Source organism: Typopeltis vanoorti, chromosome 16 (genome assembly GCF_054136105.1).
Source record: "Typopeltis vanoorti isolate ZY-2024b chromosome 16, IOZ_Tvanoo_1.0, whole genome shotgun sequence".
NCBI classification, from domain to species: Eukaryota; Metazoa; Arthropoda; class Arachnida; order Uropygi; family Thelyphonidae; genus Typopeltis; species Typopeltis vanoorti.
Genome location: NC_143564.1, coordinates 96048713 through 96069119, shown reverse-complemented (window position 1 = coordinate 96069119; position 20407 = coordinate 96048713). Strand labels below are relative to the sequence as shown.

The window sequence follows — 20407 nt, the reverse complement described above, 5'->3', positions numbered from 1 at the left end:
AAGCCACTAGTGGAGTGCCTTAGGGGTCTGTGTTAGGGCCATTACTATTTAACTTGTATATTAATGATATTGGCAAAGATTTGGATGGAGATATTCAGTTGTTTGCAGATGATGCAAAGTTGCGACGAACCATAAAGAGTAGTGAAGATGTTGCGGCCTTGCAGGAAGACTTGGGCAAGCAAATGGAGATGCGAGTTCAATGTTGCGAAATGTAAGGTTTTAAAATTTGGAAAACAAAGATGGGATGCAGAATTTATGCTTGGTGAGAATATATTGTTGGAGGTAGAGGAAATAAGAGATCTGGGGGTGATAGTGGATAAGGATCTAAAATTTATCGGACACATTGCCAAAATTGTGAAGACAACACAAAGACTTCTGGGAATGATGCGGAGGACACTGACGTGTAGAAGTAGGGAGGTTCTTGTTCCATTGTATAAGGCTTTGATTAGGCCACACATGGACTATTGTGCCCAGATTTGGTCATCGGGTTTTCAGAAGGATGAAGAGATGTTGGAAAGGGTCCAAAGGCGACTGACTAAGGTAGTTTCTGACCTCTGGAATGTTGAGTATGAGGAAAGATTGAGAAGATGTAATTTGCAGAGTCTGGTGGAGAGAAGGAAAAGGGGAGATATGATAGAGACCTACAAGTTGGTAAGGGGTTGTTATAAGATCAATGGTGGAGAAGTTCTACAGAGAATAGTGGGAGATCAGGGGAGAACCAGAGGTCATCCCTGGAAACTGTATAAAGAGGGCGTGAGTAGGGGAGTGAGAGGCAGGTTTTTTTCGTGCAGAGTTGTGAATGATTGGAATGCCTTTCCTGAGAGTGTCTGCAAGGAGTTTGAGTGTGTTTAAGACACGGTATGATGAGATGTGTGTGTGATAAAAGGACCTCCCAGATGAGTCTGACTCCATTTGATTGGAATGCCTTTCCTGAGAGTGTCTGCAAGGAGTTTGAGTGTGTTGAAGACACGGTATGATGAGATGTGTGTGTGATAAAAGGACCTCCCAGATGAGTCTGACTCCATTAGATCTTGGGAAATAATAATAATAATTTCACAAACCACTCACCATCTTGGTCACTTGCCTCTGGATCTTCTCTAATACTTCCAGATTACCAAGAAACCCAGGTGACCAGACCTGAACACAGTAATCCAGATGTCAAAATATCAAGGCCTTATAGATGGCAATAACAACTTCCTTGTCTCTACTTGCATGTTCTTCGACAGCCAAGTAATCCTATGAGCTACTTTGACAACCTTAGTAATATGAGCTTTAAACTTCAACCCTCTATCCACTATTTCCTGGAATACAGTTATATCAATGTGGTACACAGCTTATAATCTATTTATCCCAAAATTCATAACTTTACATTTCATTGACAGCCTATTTAAATCATCCAGGAAGTTCTCCACAGCACGTTGATTAACTATTACTCTACCAATTTTGCATCAGCAAACAACTGAATATTTCCCCATCAGATTACTTCCTATATCATTTATGTACAAATCAGTAATGACCCTACCACAGAACCTTGTGCCACACCACTAATCACATGCATTCTCCTGGATTCTCTCCTACATATACCACTTTTTTGGTATATCTATCCATCAGCCACCCTCATCCATAAAAACAATGTTATATCCATCCCCATTTTGTTCTAATTTGTGTTCCATGTGTCTGTCAAATGTGTTTGCAAAATCCAGTAGAATCACTGTGCAGCATTCCCTTTAACTGAGCTGTCACTGTATTATAAAAAGTAAATTAGTAAGACATGACCCGTTCTTCACAATTCATTGCTTCCCCTCAGATTATGATATCCTTATCCATCCATTCCTGCATTCTCTTTTTGACCAGCTTTTCCAGTACTTTTTCCACTACTTCTGAACTGATTGGTCTATAATTTGCTACTACAGTCTTAGAGCATCCCTTATGCAAAGGGATTATTTTGCCCTCTTTCCACTCCATTGGAATGCTGGCAAAGCTGAGACTTAAATTAAAGAGCCTTGTCAGAGACATTGTCAGTTCCTTTTCTCCTTCTCATAAAACAAAAGCTGATATTTCATCTAATCCCACAGCTGTGTTGAGTTTCTGCAATATCGTAAGAACCTCCAATTCATCCACTTCTGTTACCTCACTTGGATGATATACCCTTGCAAAGTGGTCACTCAATAGCTCAACTATTTTGTCTACTTCTGTCACCCCTCCACCATCAGCATTCATTAAAGTTATTCTTCCTCTTATTTGCCATTTAATGAAATAACTCTGTGGGATTTCCTTTGGCCTTCTCAGCTAGTTTCTTCTCATAATCTGATTTTGTCTTCCTTACCATGCTGGGCACCTTTTTTCTTGTATGTACTGCACAAGAATTTCATTTTTTGCTGCTCATGATTAATGATATACATCCTCATTAATCATACACATCCTACCTGATTAACCCTCCTGACATTGGGTATTTTTCATTCCTGAAAAAAATAAAAAAATAAAAAAAAAAAAAATAAAAAAAATATATATATATATATATATATATTAGTGCATCTTAAGAATAATGAGATTTAATGAACCATCAAAAGAAGAGACATGCCTGTGCACAATATTCCTCAGCTATTCTCACAGCCCATTCTTTGCATAATTTCAGTGGTCTTGCAGGATTTGACACATCAGCAGATTTGATGAGCATTCGTTTGACTAGCACAATATTTTCAGGTATAGCCATACCTACTAGATCTGGAGACTCTGGACCACACTGAAATGATATAACCATATAAATTATGAACTATATATAGTCTTAGTCTTCATACATTCCACACAATGAATGCTGACTATCGTGTAATCTTGAAAGAAAAAAATAAAAAAGGTCCATGTTTTGTCTCTAGCACAGGGTTTATAGATTATTTAAAAAATAAATGCAAAAAATATACAATTAATAAAAACAGACAAACAACTCCTTAATTTACCCACAGTACTAATATATTAGAGATTTGCAACTTTTTTGTGGGTGAGAGTCACATAAAAAGGAAATTTTCAATTAATTTTTAAAAAGAAAAAAACATATCAGAACAAATAACAAAAAGACTTCTGGTGTTCTGCTCCTAATCATATCAATTATGCTCTGCTCCTAAATTATTACCTGTCCTTTTATCATTTCTACACTATATTATAATCAACTGACATTTGCTTCACCAAATGAAAGCAAGCCTATATATAGCCGATTCCAAAAAAAAAAAAAAAAGATATAGCATCTACCATCAACCTACTAATCTATAGTTTTCATCTCAGTGATGTCTAAAGAATAGAGAAAGCTGTCAGTCAATTCAACACCTAGAGGACTATCAATTAATCAGTAACCATCAAAATGGATTCTGCCAAAAAAATCCACAGAAGATCTTTCTGCCTGCATCATACCCACCTCTGGACATATGCCATGGAAAGATTTGGAGAAACCTATTCTGTTGTCCTTAACATCTCTAAGATATTTGATAGGATTTGGAATTGAGAGGATTTCTCAGCAAATTGCCATCTTATGATCTGCCTTCCACCCTTTGTAATTGGATTGCCAATTTCCTCTTAGGTCATTCACTACCTCTCATGATAAATTATTATTATTATCATTCAGAACTGCCATGTAGTCACCAACTTATCATGGGAAGCCCATCCTTGACTACACAAGTCTATCATACCACTCCCTGAACTCATTCACTGTTCGTGCTCTCACCATCCTATCAGGAAATGCATTCAATGTGTCAACCACCAAACTCCATGCAAAGAAACTACTCCTCACCCTCTTGCCCACAATTTCCTTTCATAACTTCAAGAATGGCCCCTTGTACTCACTCCTTCCTCTTGTTCTATCATACAAAAGAATTCCCAGTGTCAACCCTGTAACTACTTCTCAACAGCTTAAATGTCTAAATTATATCACCTCTTCTCCTTCCATTTATCAAACTTTGCAGTCCACATTCCCTCGGTCTATCCTCGTAACTAACATTTAGAGTCCTAATATCATTTTTATTATCTGTCTCTATGCTTCCCAAGATGAAATCCTGGGGACCAAATTTGAGTGGAATGGTTATGGTGTGGTCTGATTAGGGCTTTATTCAATGGAACCACAACTCTTGTATCCCTGCTAGTAGGTGTCTTTCTTAGTATTGCAGCAATCCTCTGGGTTACCTTTACCATCTCGAAATATGTCCTGAACTTCTGGTTGCTATCAATAATCAAGATCCCTTGATTTCCCCATTTCAGCCTCACATCAATGTATCACAAACTAAGACTTTACATTTAGCTGAATTACACTAAGACTCCCATTCATTTGCCCAGCTGTCCAGCTTATTCAAATCCTCCTGAAGGGCTACCATATCTGCACTATTACTAATAATCCTTCTCAACTTCACATCATCTGCAAACAACTGAATATCTCCTTCCAATCAATTAACAATGTCATTGATATAAAAGTTAAACAATACAGGTCCCAGTGCTGAGTCCTGAGGGACTCCACTTGTAATCTTCTGCTTCCTGAATACTGCTCACTCATAAACAACTCTGATATCTATCAGATAGCCAATTCCCCAATCCAATTCACTACCTGACTGCTAACCCCATGTGCTGTAACTTAAATATCAGCTTATCATGTGGCACCCTGTCAAATGCCTTTGTTAAATCAAAAAAAACTTGGCAGCATATGCCTTCCCTTCATCAACTGCTCTTGTTACTTGATCATAAAGTAGCTTTAACATAAAGTTATCATAGATTACTAAAACAAGAGTACACCTTAACAAATCCATGCTGACTTGCACAGATAACATTACGCTTACCATTACATATCAGGTGAACGAGGCAGCCATACATTGGTAAACACATGGCTGATCACTCTGGCTTCTGTGAAATGTGCTCGAAGAATCTTCTGGATTGATGTGTGAAGTGGCCCCATTCTGCATGAAAAATCACTGAATCCATGCACAGGTGCTGCTGTAGCACAACAAAATTGTTTATCATATATCTTTAGTAAACCGATCCTTGCAGGGTACAGCTTGTTTGTCTATCCATTTTTGTATGCGAGTTTTTACCAACTTCTCTAAAATCTTCATTACCACACCAGAGATACTGATAGGTCGATAGTTACAGATCAGTTTTTGCACCACCCTTGTACAACGAAACCATCATACATTCCCTTCCATTCTGTTCCTATTGACAAATTCTTATCCAGCTTATGGAGCAGCTCTTCAACCTCATTTTCATGCACCTCTAACTCTTCATCCAGTGCAGCAGCAGTAGCATTGCACTATGTTACATCTGGTTGATATATCTTAGTGAAGTGAGGACTCATTAATTGAACAATCTCATTAACTTTTTACATTAGAGTACCATTTGCATTCAGTAACATTATTCTTCCACATTCATTCTTTCTTTTGCATGCAGCATAACGATAAAATTCTTTTGGACTGCCTTTAGTCTGTGTATCCAATTTAGTTTTTATCTCTGATTTAGTTTTCCACATAATACTCATTATTATTTTGGCCTGCACTTATATATTTCATAACTCCTCTAGCTCTTATTCTCAAGATATCCTTTCCACATCATCATCTTCTTGTAGATCTCTTGCTTAATAAAGTTGAACATCCATTTCACTCCCAACCTATTTATTCTTTGAACACTATGGATACATTCAGATACTGCATCATTTAAGCACCTTTTCAAAGTTTCTCATATATTGGTGAATTTTTTTCCTATTCAGTTACTGATACCATGGGACCAAATATTGGTTCAGGTAACAAAATTTAAGTTGTACCAAACCTTTAGAGAGAGAGAGAGAGAGAATATCACCTTTCATAAGAGGTTAGGAAGCATTTATCTCCTAACCAGTGACATGTTTTAACAACTAGAAATTTGATTGAGTATGCACGTGTGTGAGAACCAATCATTGAAGAAGCTACTGTGGCTAAACTGTATTTGTCTCCCAATTTTCAGCTATCTGTACTATTGGAGATGTGGTAACAGAAGAATTCTATCTTGTCAAGCTAGTGTAGTATAGTGCAGTGCAGTATTTTATTTGCTTATCATATAACTCATTCTTTTTGTATGTAAACTATAGATGAAGTGCTCTTTTATGTTATCCTCTTCAGATGAATTTTTTTAATAATTATTGTTCATTTGAGAAAGAGAACTTATACTTTAATTGCAAACTTTTCATAAACTAAAATGCCAGCCTGGTTGGCTGAGTGGTGAACGTATCCATTCTCCAGTCAAAAGGCCATGGTTTCCAATCCCACCATGGGCATGGATGTTTGTGATTGTCTGTTAAAATACTGGTGATGGGCAGTAGATGGCGTTGGTGGATTGAGTGGTGGAGAGAGAGAGAGAGAGAGACAGACAGCTGTAGAGTAGGTGTCCTCCCTCGATGAGTCTTTGGACTCCCTGAAGGTGTCACATAATAATAATAATAATAATAATAATAATAATAATATACCAATAGTACTTGGCAGCAATTGAGCAGGTCACAAGACCTGACTGGTGAACATCCTTGAAGAAGAATGGCCCAATGATAAATAAAGTTGTGAACCCACAACTTCATTTATTTAGGTGTTTATTTATTTATTTAGTAAATTTAGGTGAATGCAAAGGAATTTGTTGCATAGCCCATACCTGGCAATTGTGGGTATTCACAGCTCCATTCAGGTGAAAGTGGGCCTCAACTCTCCACAAAATCATCCATCGCCATGAAGTATCCAACTCCACTCAAGCAAGGAATGCTAAAGCAAATATCAGTCAACTTTCAAAGTCCTTTGGGCACAACTTCTGTGTCAAGGGCTATCTTGAATGTCTAGAAATGCAGAATCTTCGATACAATTTTCCAAACAGTTGTATAAGACACATGTGTCTTGATAAAGCACATGCACTGCAGGAATGCAGTGCATGTGCTTTTATTCATGGCCTGCTATTATTGCTATTATTCATGGCCTGCTCCACAATGGCAGTAGCAACTTCATTCACTTGTCGTGAACTGATTGGTTTGCGACCTCTTAATGAGGTCTAACTCTTAACGATCTTGTTTCTCCAAAATGACTAATCATTCATCACAGAGCACATGGAGATAGTGGACCTCATCGACATTTGTTCAGGCAGTGGAAGTCGTGGAGTGCAATTGTTTAGGTAGTACAGCTTCAAAGTAGTCAAGTACAATAGCAAGGTACCAAAGCATGTTGGGGCAAGGTTAGTGCCATCACTGTGGAAAGTATTAACAACCAGAATTAAGGGAAAAATTTCGTTTCCATGTACCTGCCAATTTGTGTGATATGCAAATTTCATGCATAAGATGTTTAGAACATTCCTGGTGATGAATTTTGGAACTACTTTTTTCTTCAGATATTTCTTCTGCATGATGCACAATGTATTTCTGCAAAGTTTAGTAGCATTTGGATCACTGGATGTTACTTCACTTAAAACAGGGATACTTTAATTTTGATCACTCTATATATGAGGTTTTTGATAAATGATGCTCAGATTTGGTGTAGAATGATACTTTGGTTTTTGTTGCACTCCAAAGGCATGCACAGCATTTCTGGAGCTTCTTTGTATTTCCTGACAAAATAATTATGGTTCTTGTACCTATCCTAACAAATACGTCTTAGTGAAATGTGAAAATACCAGCTAATACTTATGCTATCATTTATTTGCCTTTACTTTTCATTTTTTTTTTTTTCATCTGTTATATTCTAGCCTTGTAACTGGCCTGTGATACAATTGTCCAGTTTAACTTTTTTTTTTTTTTTTGTAAACTAGATGAGTAGTGAAGAAATAATTCATTTTAGAAATTATGGACTTTATAACCGTGTTATAAATAACGATTTTAATTTCCCGACGTTTCAACCTTCATATTAAGGTCATCATCTGGAGTATATACAAATATACAAGGACAAGCTGAGTTACATTTCACACAGTATGTTAAAGAAATAATGATTTGATCAATGGTTATTCTACTGGCATGACCTCTAGTGAAAATATATATTAAAAAAAAAATACAGATAAAATTAAAAATTGATTAAATATTTAGAAATTACATCAAAGCTAAATTCTATTTAAGATAACATAAGAGAAACATTTTTTCATATAGATATTTTTCTTATAGTAACAATGATGTCCTATTTTTAACATGACAATTGTTAATATATATATCAGATTTAAGATTCTGGATTATCTACAGTCCTGTTTATAGTTAACTCTTAGGGAGAAAGATTCCGTGGGTAGAATATGTGCCTTCCGTATGCTTGCGATTTTTAGACCATCATTATTGTTCAGATTCGGGTGGTTGATAAGAATTTCACAGACTTCCTTAAATATACGTTCATACCATGTTTTGGTGTGATGTAAACAACTGGTGCTTTTCCAGTCGATTCTATGTAAAGTGTTCAGGGCATGACCAGAAAGGCCAGCTTCACCATAGTTATTATATTTAATGTGTCGTTTATGTTCCTTTTGTTTGATAGGAATTGTGCATCCTGTTTCCCCTATATATGGTAGATTATGATCTGCTCCAATGAACAAGTGCTGAAAGACGAATTTAAAGTTATCAGCAATACTTTTCTAAAAAATGGTTACAGCCAAAACACTATTAACAAAATTCTCTACCAGACCTCAATAAAAAAACAAAGATAAACCAGACTACAATAAAACTGTAACCGTTCCTTACATTAAAGGAACATCAGATAAAATAATCAGAATTCTACAGAAATACAACCTCAAAGCCATCTTTAAACCTCCTGCAAAATTAAAAAGCTTACTCAACTCATCCAAAGACCCACTCCCTCTGCTGGCCCATCCTGGAGTATACCATATTTATTGCACCTGTAATCTACCATATATAGGGGAAACAGGATGCACAATTCCTATCAAACAAAAGGAACATAAACGACACATTAAATATAATAACAATGGTGAAACTGGCCTTTCTGGTCATGCCCTGAACACTTTACATAGAATCGACTGGAAAAGCACCAGTTGTTTATCATACCAAAACACGGTATGAACGTAAATTTAAGGACGCCTGTGAGATTCTTATCAACCACCCCAATCTCAAAATAATGATGGCCTAAAAATCCCAATCATGTGGAAGGCACATATTCTACCCACGGAACCTTTCTCACTAAGAGTTAACTATAAACACGACTGTAGATAATCCAAAATCTTAAATCTAATATATATTAACAATTGTCACGTTAAAAATAGGACACCATTGTTACTGTAAGAAAACTATCAATATGAAAAACGCAGGCCAGGAGAGTGACCAGAATGGTGAGGAAGGCAAAACTGGAATATGAGAAGAGATTGGCACTAAGATCCAAAGAAAATCCTAGGGAATTTTTTAGCTATGTGGCCAGTAGGTGGAGAAACGGTTGTGGAAGAATGACAATGCATGATAAAAATGGGAATAGAGTGACTGATGCAGAGGACATAGTGGAGTTGTTCAATGAGCACTTTATTGGAGTATTTCATCCTGGAGGAGGTTTTAATACTAGAGGGATAGGGCAGGTTCAGGGTTTAGAGGTGCAAGAGGAGAGTGTGTTCCAAATACTGAGTACTCTGGATACCAGTAAAGCTGTTGGACTGGATGGTATTTCACCACGGATGTTGAGAGAATATGCTAAAGAACTGAGCTCCGTTGACCTGGGTTTTCAATAAACGTCTGGCTGCGGGAAAAGTACCCAGGGAATGGAAGGAAGGTAAGATAGTGCCGGTCCATAAGGGCAGCGGTAGACTGGAAGTGTCTAATTATAGGCCTGTTTGTGTGTCATCAGTAGTTGTTAAGGTCTTGGAGAAATTAGTGAGGGACTACATACAGCAGGGGTGGCCAACATTTTATAGTTCCCACATCAATTTTTTTCATTTTTTAGTTAAGATGCGCCATACAAACTTATACTACTTTTTAGCCCTTTTAAAATATGGTAATATGGATATATTTAACAGTTATGCATAAAATGATTTATTATATATATGGTAATATAGACACTTCTAGCAGTTTTAAATAAAAGGATTTCATATAAAGACAAGATAAGCATTACTTATTTTACTGAGACTTTTGAAATTGCTTTGCTTTTGCTAAGCTTGTAATATTTGGAGTTAAATCAGTTATAGAAAGCATCAAACAGTTTTTCAAATTTGAATCAGACAGTCGCGACCATAGTTTGTTCTTAATACTTTTCATTGATGAAAATGCTTGTTCGCCTCTGTATGTAGTTCCAAAACGACAGATATAACTCTGAGCAAATTTTCTCAGTTCTGGAAAATGTTCACAGGGCAACGACACCAGAAATTAATTATATCAGAAGCATCTGGGAGTGATGGAAGTTCATTAAATTTCGTTTTCAATAAAGAATTGGTTTTGATATCAATAAGTTCCATTTGTATGTTACTAGGCATCGTCAAGATTTTTTGTTCAGTAAGTGAAAAGGGATTTATAAATGCAAGTATGCAGTCTTTTTCTTCGGGCAAAACTGCTAAAACAACTGTTAAAGGATTCTTGCAATAATCTGAGTTTCTCAGTATATTCTGTAAAGTTGCCATTATCTTCACCAGATTCACTATGTTCTTTTAAATGTGGAAATTGACTTAAATCCCCATTTTCTAACTGGGAGATGAACAGTTTTAATTTCATTTTGAATGCTGATGTCATTTACTAAGCTAGGAAACAATTTGTTCTTGCCCTGCAGTTTCAAATTTAGATCACTGATGGTAACATCAACTAAAAATGCTAAATCAAATAGCCATTTCTCATCACACAACAGGACTTTTTCCTCATGCAGCTCATCCTTCTCTTCAAGAAAAATTATGAACACTTTTTTTCAGCTTCCAAACTCTACTGAGAACTTGTCCTTTAGAAAGCCAGTGCACCTCACAATGAAGGATGAGATCACCATATTCCATATCTAGCAGTTCATAATATTCTCTTCTGTTTAACCCTCTTGCTCTAATTTTATTCACACACTTTACAACTGGTATCATAACATGCTTCAAATTTAGAGTCTTTCCACACAGAGATTCTTCATGTATAATACAGTGATACTTTAGTAGAGAACGACCTAAAAACCTTTCAAGTAAAGTTACAGTTCCAGAAACTCTACCTACTATTGGCAGTGCTCCATCAGTGCAAACACTGATGAGCTTACTAGAATCTAGTTGTCGATTTTCTAGAGACATGACTTAATTTTGTCAAATATGTCTCACCCTCTGGTTTTTCTATGAAGTGACTCAAGACCGTCAAAGATGTTAAAATTACTATCAATTCCTCTTATAAAAATGCTTAATTGGGCTACGTCACATATGTCAGAGGATTCGTCCAAGGCCAAAGAAAAGAAAGAACAAGCATGAACATGGTCTTTCAATTGCTCAGTATCATCATGGGAAAATTCTTCGATGAGTCTTGTAATTGTTTGCTTGGACAGAGCAATTTGGTTTACTTTTCTTTCAACATTCTTATCACCAAGACATTTTGCAAATTTTTCAAGACAGGGCTTAACAACTTCCTCTCCATCAGAGAAGGCTTGTGTTTTTTAGCCAACACAAAGGCAATTTCATAAGACGCCTCCAGCATTGCCACACTTTCACAACTTCGTTTCACAAATATATTTTGTCTCTTTTTTATTTCTTCCTTTTCTTAACCACATATTCTTTTTGCAACTCAAACCTACAGACTAACTTCAGTTTTTCTTCTAATTCAGCTTTATGTTTTCTATAGTGTCTGTTAAGATCATGTCTTCTATTATCTGAGAGAGTGCTTTCACAAACAATGCACAATGGTTTTCCTGAAGGACCTGTAATAAATAAGAACTAATTTTCCCACAGTTCACTAAACCGGTGCTTGCTATCACCTTCTGTTTTTCTTCTGCTAATTTTCTTTTGCAAAGTAATGGGTAACTGACTGTAAAAAAAAAAAAATTATTTTAAAAAGTAAAACTTATTAAATAATTTATTTAAATTATTTTATCGTTTCAAACATTATGAACATTCAAAAACAGTTCTACAAGTTTAAGATAAGATTCCTGTTTTCATGAAGGCCTAATACAGTTCTATAAGTTTAAAATATATATTTTTTTTTTTTCATAGAGAATTTTCGTCTCTCTCTAGTAATATATTATGTCCAATGAAATTACTAAGATAATAAGCCAAAAGGCTAATGGAGTTGCCCCGGTGTTGTACTACCCAAGTGATCATTTACACTTGGGCCTGCCAATAGTTTTTTCGGCATGAAACTCTATGGATTTCAATGGATTTCGATCCGAGTTTCGGACCCGGCTATAAAATAGAAAGGGATTTACCATCCCCCTTTCAAAGTCCAATGAAATACAAGATAGCTTCCTGCCATAAAACAGTCGATCAGCTGACAATCGCACACACAACCCAAACATCCTCATTACGAAAGCTTTGCTGGTGATCAGTTAAATTTTAGGAATAAACCTACTATACTTAAATAAAAAGTAAATATACTGTATAAAAAAAACATAAAAACATACACATACAAATACACCAAATAATTGCAGGTTTCAGTAATCAGCAAATTAGGGGAGCGAGCAAGAACTTGACATATGTGAAAATTGAAAAAATTTATTTTTAAATTTACAAAACTATATTAAGCCTTCATGAAAACAGAAATCTTATCTTAAACTTAAAGAACTGTTAATAAAAACATATAAGTTCTAAAACACAGAATTGTTCACTCACATCGAATCAGAAGTTCATTGAACATTATGACGAGAGTCAGCTGTAAACTGATTGAATAACTGGTGATGCATGTCAGAATTTGCCGGTGCCTGTTGCTTCAAGATCAAACAAGTATAATAAGTGTGCACTCTAGAATTCAGTGGTAGGTTAATTGTGTGTTTATATATATATATATATATATATATATATATATATATATATATATATATATATATATAAACCACTTCTAATCATGCAATGTGCCATAGGTTGGCCACCCCTGATATACAGCATTGAGCAGATGAGGGTAATGTTATCTGTGAGAATCAACGTGGATTTATTAAGGGGCGCTCTTGCTTTAGTAATATGATTGCCTTTTGATAATAAAGTGACAAGAGCAATTGATGAGGGAAAGGCATATACTGCCATTTTTTTGGATTTTACAAAAGCATTTGACAGGTTGCCATATGATAAGCTGATATTTAAGCTGCCACACATGGGTTTAAATGTCGGGTTAGTCAAATGGATTCAGGATTGGCTGACTGATAGGTATCAGAGAGTTGTGTATGGTGGGGCAATATCAAGGAAGCAGAAGTACAAGTGGCGTTCCACAGGGCTCAGTACTGGGACCTGTATTGTTCAACCTTTATATCAATGATATTATCAATGGATAGCAAGGGGACATTCAATTGTTTGTGGATGATGTGAGGCTGGGAAGGGTTATCAGTGATAGTGCAAATGTGGCAACCCTGCCACAGGATTTGAATAGACTAGACAGATGGGCAAATGAATGTGGGGACGTCAGTTCAGTGCAGCAAAATGTAAAATCTTGAGGTTTGGGATCCATCGATGGGAGGATGCATACTCGATTGGAGGAGCTGTACTATTAGAGGAGGTAGGGGAGACAAGAGATCTGGAGATGATGATTGATAGAAAACTGAAATTCAGGGAGCATATTGCAAAGGTGGTGAGGGTAACTCAGAGAATTGCTGCAATACTGAGAAGGACGCTGACTTGCAGAGATAAAAGAGTTATCATTCCATTGTATAAGACCCTGATCAGCCTACACTTAGACTATTGTTCTGAGATGTTGTAATAGGTTTCACGGTACAAAAAGAACACAGATGGTTAAGAAAATAACTATTTATTAACTTAAAAGCTAATATTTTGCTGGTATTATATCCAGCATCTTCAGAGCACACAACACAAAGTTTGTTACAAAGGAAAGACAACCACAATCCGGTGTCACAGTGGGGACAGACACAAAGTTTGTAACAAACTTTGTGTTGTGTGCTCTGAAGATGCTGGATATAATACCAGCGAAATATTAGCTTTTAAGTTAATAAATAGTTATTTTCTTAAGCATCTGTGTTCTTTTTATACCGTGAAACCTATTACAACATGTCTGACGAACACATAAGCCTATCCATGTGTATTGTTCTGAGATTTGGTTCCCAGGATTTGAAGGGGATAAATTGACTGTGGAAAGGGTACAGAGGCAGATAACAAAGATGGTTTCAGGACTGTAAATATGAGTTATGAGGATCGACTGAGGGAATGTGGACTGCAGAGCTTGGTGGATAGAAGAAGGAGAGGTGATATGATTGAGACTTTTAAACTGTTCAGAGGCAGTTACAGGGTAGAGATTGGAGAGTTCTTTCACTTGGTGGAACAGCAGAAAAGAACGATGACAAGGGGCCATCCCTGGAAGTTACGAAAGGAGGCTGTGCGCAAGGGGGTGAGGAGTGGTTTCTTTGCATGGAGGATGGTTGAACCTTGGAATGCATTGCCTGAGAGAGTGGTTGGAGTGGGAACGGTCAATGGGTTCAAGGAGTGGTATGATAAACTTTGTGTTTCCTAAAAACGACTTCCCACGATGAGTCTTTTGAATCCAAGGAGGCCTGGATAATAATAATAATAATAAAGAATGTTTCTCTTATGTTATCTTAAATAGAATTTAGCTTTGATGTAGTTTCTAAATAATTGATTAATTTTTAATTTTATCTGCATTTTTTTTAATATATATTTTCACTAGAGGTCATGCCAGTAGAATAACCATTGATCAAATCATTGTTTCTTTAACATACTGTGTGAAATGTAACTCAGCTTGTTCTTGTATATTTGTATATACTCCAGATGATGACCTTAATATGAAGGTTGAAACATCGGGAAATTAAAATCGTTATTTATAACACAGTTATAAAGTCCATAATTTCTAAAATGAATGCTGATCACAATGTAAAACACTAAAACAAAAGTGAAGAAATAAGTTTCTTCTTGTTCATTTTTGTCATATCGGCTTTATACTGAAAGTTCCAAAACTGTCAACATAAAAAAAAACTAAGAATAGACACTTACTTCCATTTCATACCCTTCATCTTCTTGAGCTACTGATTTCGCAAACACATTTATAAACTTTGATAAGTGCTCAAAATGCTTAGTCATTTCTGTGGCCAGTACCATATCAATTATAGAATGACGCACGGCCTTATATGTTTCAGGATCAAGGAACTGAAAGATGTTCACTCTTTCACTGGAAGTAGTAAGTTTGAATGCAAATGCAGCATGATGGCTTTCAAGCACTGACCTAAATAAAATATTTAATGATTGAGTTATCTCCTTTCCTAAAAATGTATTTTCAATACAGATATTAATACGATATCATAAATACTGAAGAAATATATTAAATACAAACCAAAATCATCATAATCATCATCATTATTATTATTCAGGACCTCCACAGAGTCACAAGACTGATCGTGGGATGCCCACCCTAGAAAATACAATCTATTATACTACTCATTTAACTCATTCACCATTCATGCTCTCACCACTGTATCAGGCAATGCATTCCATGGTCCAGCTACCCTCCATGCAAAGACACCACTCCTCACCCTCTAGGTTATGACTTTCTTCCTTATTCCTCAATGTTATTCCTCAATGTGATTATTATTAGTTCATTATCTCTTCATTCCAATCTATACTTCCATAATTAAAATCACCTGTAATAATCACACCATCCTCAAAAAGTCCACAATGTTAATTATATTTGATTTACGTGCTGCCTGTTTGCTCAATTTCCTGATCTTGTTTGTATTGCAATTTTGTCGTCGTTCACTGCAAGTTGTAAAAATAAAAGCCTGCTTCAAATATGCAAAACTCCACAATCACTCAGTTATGCTAAGCTATAAAATATAAAACTACACCAAAACACAAATCCAAATTGCCACTTTGCTACAAAAATAAAATTTATCTTTTTCAGCAGCAACTTTTGCCAGCCTTTCACTAAAATTATCAGTGTATATAACATTATTGCTAATAGTGTATATTATTATCATTAGCACTTAACAAATAATACAGTTGCCCGCTCACCATATGCAAGTGGGTTTTGCTAGGTGGTGAGTAGCTACAGACTGGACAAAATAGAATATTTTTTTATTAATAAAAAACTATTGACTTATTGGGATATATCATTAATTTTTTTTTAGGTGTGTGTGTGGGGGGGGGGGCAGAGTTCTTATATTTGCATAATCTGAGTATATTTGTATATATGCAGATTATTTGTCAAGCCTTGATGGTGATTATTATTAGTTCATAAGACTCATTGTGAGAGGCTTAAGACAACACAACATCAGTCATATAATTCTTTAAATTCATTCACTATCTACACTCTCAACACCCTCTCAGGCAATGAATTCCATTCTCCTATGATTCTCCATGCAAAAAACTTACTCTTGTTGCCCTCTTTTACTTACAAGATCTTTTCAGGGATGATCTATCTCTTGTTCTCATTCTTTTCCATTGTTTTGTTATATGAAAAATCTCCCTAGTGTCAATCCAGTAAATACTTCTAAATAGTTTTATTATCTTAATCATGTCACTTCTTTGTCTCCTTTTCACCAGATTACATACCATCAGCCTACCCTCACAGCCATGTTTTGCAGTTCATATCTTTATTGTTACCCACCTCTGCATTCTCTTTCTACAGTTGCTTCATTCTCTATAAAAACCAGTGGCCACACTGGAACACAGATATCCACATGTGGCCTGATTAAGGCTTCATGCAATGTTAAGAGCATTCCTCCTGTCTCTACTGGTCAACATCCTTAATACTGTGGCAATCCTTTTAGTTGTTTTCATTACCTGTGCAGTATATCTTCTGAACTTCAAATTTCTGTCTATTATCACTTCAAAATTCGTGCTTTTGCCACTTCTTATGGTATATAGCTCCATCAAGAGAGTATGCATCTTCCATCTGTGGATCTTAATTTCAAAACTTTCCATTAAACTATTATCCCCATTAATTTACACATATCTAGCATGTTCATATCCTTAAGAGCCACAACATTAAATTAAAGATACCAAGAAATTATATACTTGGTTTAATCCTTTATTCAAGTGTGAGCAAACAAGTTTGCACCTGAACTATTTTCAGGACTAGGGCAACTCGTATATAGAAGCTTATAACTTCACATCACTTGTCTTAGTATCCCATAATACAAAGCACATATCCTTAATCCTTAAGGGTATGTACAATGCTATGCATTATGGGAAGGGTCACCACCCAGACCAGTTTCGACCTTTATTGAGGTCTCGTGAGTGGGAGCCAGACCCAGAGGTGATACCAAGGTTGAAGTAATGCAGAAGTCATAGAGATATTTGTTAGAAGTTTTTGCACTTGGTTATACTATATACTAAAGATACCAAGAAATTATATACTTGGTTTAATCCTTTATCCAAGTGTAAGCAAACAAGTTTACATCTGATCTATTTTCAGGTCTGGGTACCCTTCCCATAATGCATACCGTTATACATACCTGTAAGGACATGTGCTTTGCAATATGGGATACTAAGGCAAGTGATATGAAGTGATAAGCTTCTATATATGAGTTGCTCCAGTCCTGAAAATAGTACAGGTGCAAACTTGTTTGCTTACACTTGAATAAGGGATTAAACCAAGTATATAATTTCTTGATATCTTTAATTTATAATATAACTAAGTGGAAAAAACTTCCAGCAACTACCTCTAATCCAGAATATTCTAATAATAAGGTGTGACACCTTTTAGAAACTCTTATATGAAAATATGACTTATGCATTACTTCAACGGTGGTGTTTTAGGATTGGAATCCAATCGGATCAATCGACCGTGAGATGCGGTGATTGATTTTATTTTATATGAGATGCCCATATAGGGTAACGGATGGCAATGCTGAACCAATGAAGTTTAACTGAGGTTCGGCTGTTGCTGTTATCCTGGGTTAATGAGTTCGCTCTCTTAGGTTTTGCCCTAAGGGAGCACTTTGAGTCTCCGGGGAAAGTGTTCTCCGGCATGGCCCGCTGAGGGGTACTTGCCGGTGAATTATTTTCCTCGGAATATGAGCGGTTCTGCTCAGTGGTCGGGGAGCCCGTCACTGAGTGGAACCAACGCTGAGATTAGGACGGTCTTTCGCCCACTATGGAGTGGCCTAGAGATCGTCCGTATTTTTGAGATTTCACCTTTACTTACATAGTCGGTGATTGATTCATTCAATCCAATACCTTTGGAGGGTAATGGATGGCAATGCTGTAGCTAATGAAGTTCTAACTGAGGCTCGGCTATTGCTGTTACCCTCCTGCCATGATCAGAGCTTTAATAGCGCATTAACACCTTATCCATACACTGTCCTCTACAGATAACGGGGAATATGAAAAGCATTCTTGCTTCGCCCCTTTAAGCCAGTCCTTATAAGGACTATAAGGACTAAGGTGGTGTTTTAGGGAGAGAACGAAAAGAGTTGGAGTACCCTTGGAGGATAATCGATGGCAATGCTGTAGCCAATGAAGTTCTAACTGAGGCTTGTCAATTGCTGTTATCCTCCTGCCATGATCAGCGCTTTAATAGCTCAATAACACCTTATCCCCACACTATCCTCTACAGATAACGGGGAAGATGAAAAGCATTCTTGCTTCGCCCCTTTAAGCCAGTCCTTATAAGGACTTAATATCACCTTTGGGTCTGGCTCTCACTGATGAGACCTCAATAAAGGTACTACTTGGGTTTTCATCTTCCCTTGTTTGGAGTTAATGATTATACAGGTGCAAAAGCTGAGATTGTTCCTGAATACTACAACACTTTGTGCTTAACTCTAAGACTGCTAAAACAGACTGGAATTGACATTCTTTCCATTAAAAAAAGTAAAATTTTTATTATCTTTTTTTTTTAATGTTGGACCCCATACACTGGAGGTTGGTTGGTCAATGTATTAGTACATTAGTACCGTGTATGGGTAGTGGGTTGGGAAAGGAGGAATTTGTTTACATTTGATTTGAATGACTTTAAATTGTATTCCTTGGGAAACACAGCAGGTGGGAGACTGTTCCACAGTGCAGCAGTTGCAGGGATGAAGGAAGAGGAAAAGAAATTTGTTCTGTTTGTTTCTAGGTGTACTGTGAAGGGATGTTATGCAGCAGCTGCATGTGTTCCAATGAGTTTAGTACTGAGCAGAGGAATTATTGATATTATTTCAGATGAGCATTTCCCATGGAAATATTTGTAGAATATACATACTGCAGGACCATACGTCTGTGTGAAAGTGGCCGGAGAAAGTTGCTAAGGGATGGATAGTTGATAAGTCTAATTGCTCTCCTCTGTATTGAGTCGAGCATTTTGAGAGAGCTTTTGGGGACCCCACCCCACGTGTGGGAGCAGTATTCAATAGTTGGGCAGATTTGTGACTTGTATAATATTAATAGCTCTTCGGGAGTGAAGTAACATCTTCAGCAAAGAGAAATCCTAGTTTTTTTGAGGCTGAGGATGCAATGTTTGAGATATGTTTGTGCCAGGAGAAGTTTGATGTGAGGGTGATTCCAAGGAGTGAGATCTCAAAGTGTCTGGAACTTTGGGTACCATCAAAAAGGATACTGGGAAAAAATGGTTCCATTTAGACTATTCATATTTGGTCTTTATATACTGAAATAAACACTAAAACTTATTCTGATTATAAGACCATCAGTTTAATACACATGTGTACAAGAACATCGATTAGTTTCACTAGCATACTCTCTAGCTTTGTCAAGACTAAAAAGGTGAAAGAAAATAATAAATGCAAAAAAAACGAAAGCATACAGTAAACCGTTAACATCGGTTAGGCAGCCAAATTTGACGGCTCGCATAACAATGTATGCGAGCCATCTTGCTTCAGTCATTATTATGAATAGCGTTACATAGTTTTTGGCGTACTGTAGTTCCGCTATACTTAATGAATATTTTTCATTCATTATCAGATTTTTCCATGTATCTTTCAATACTGCTCCTTGATTTCTGTTCAGATTACCTGTTCGTAGGACCACTGCTGCCGCTTTGAAAATTTGGCATCTGTAATCGTCCTCTATATATGGCATTGAGCTGTTTTCCCAATCTATTGCGTGGTTAGCCATATATAGAGGATGATTACAGATGCCAAATTTTCAAAGCAGCAGCAGTGGTCCTACGAACAGGTAATCTGAACAGAAATCAAGGAGCAATATTGAAAGATACATGGAAAAATCTGATTAATTCATTAAGTATAGCGGAACTACAGTACGCCAAAAACTATGTCACGCATATTCACAATAATGACTGCAGCATCTCGCTTCATGCATACATTGTCACGTGAGCTGTGAAATTTGGTTGCCTAACCATTGTTAACGGTTTTACTGTATTCTTTTGTTTTTTTGCATTTATTGTTTTCTTTCACCT

The 20407-nt window shown here is 36.4% G+C and overlaps 1 protein-coding gene across 2 annotated transcripts in view; it reads right to left on the bottom strand.

Moving 5' to 3' along the window:
* Nucleotides 1–20407, bottom strand: part of Pde8 (phosphodiesterase 8) — a 464293-nt gene that overhangs the window by 38366 nt on the left and 405520 nt on the right. For both annotated transcript variants that reach the window (XM_090406572.1, XM_090406573.1), the window contains exons 17-18: nt 15046–15274; nt 2578–2743 (exon numbers count right to left, since the gene is read on the bottom strand). In XM_090406572.1, coding sequence (XP_090262698.1) covers nt 2578–2743; nt 15046–15274 — 395 coding nt within the window. The remainder of the gene's footprint in view (nt 1–2577; nt 2744–15045; nt 15275–20407) is intronic.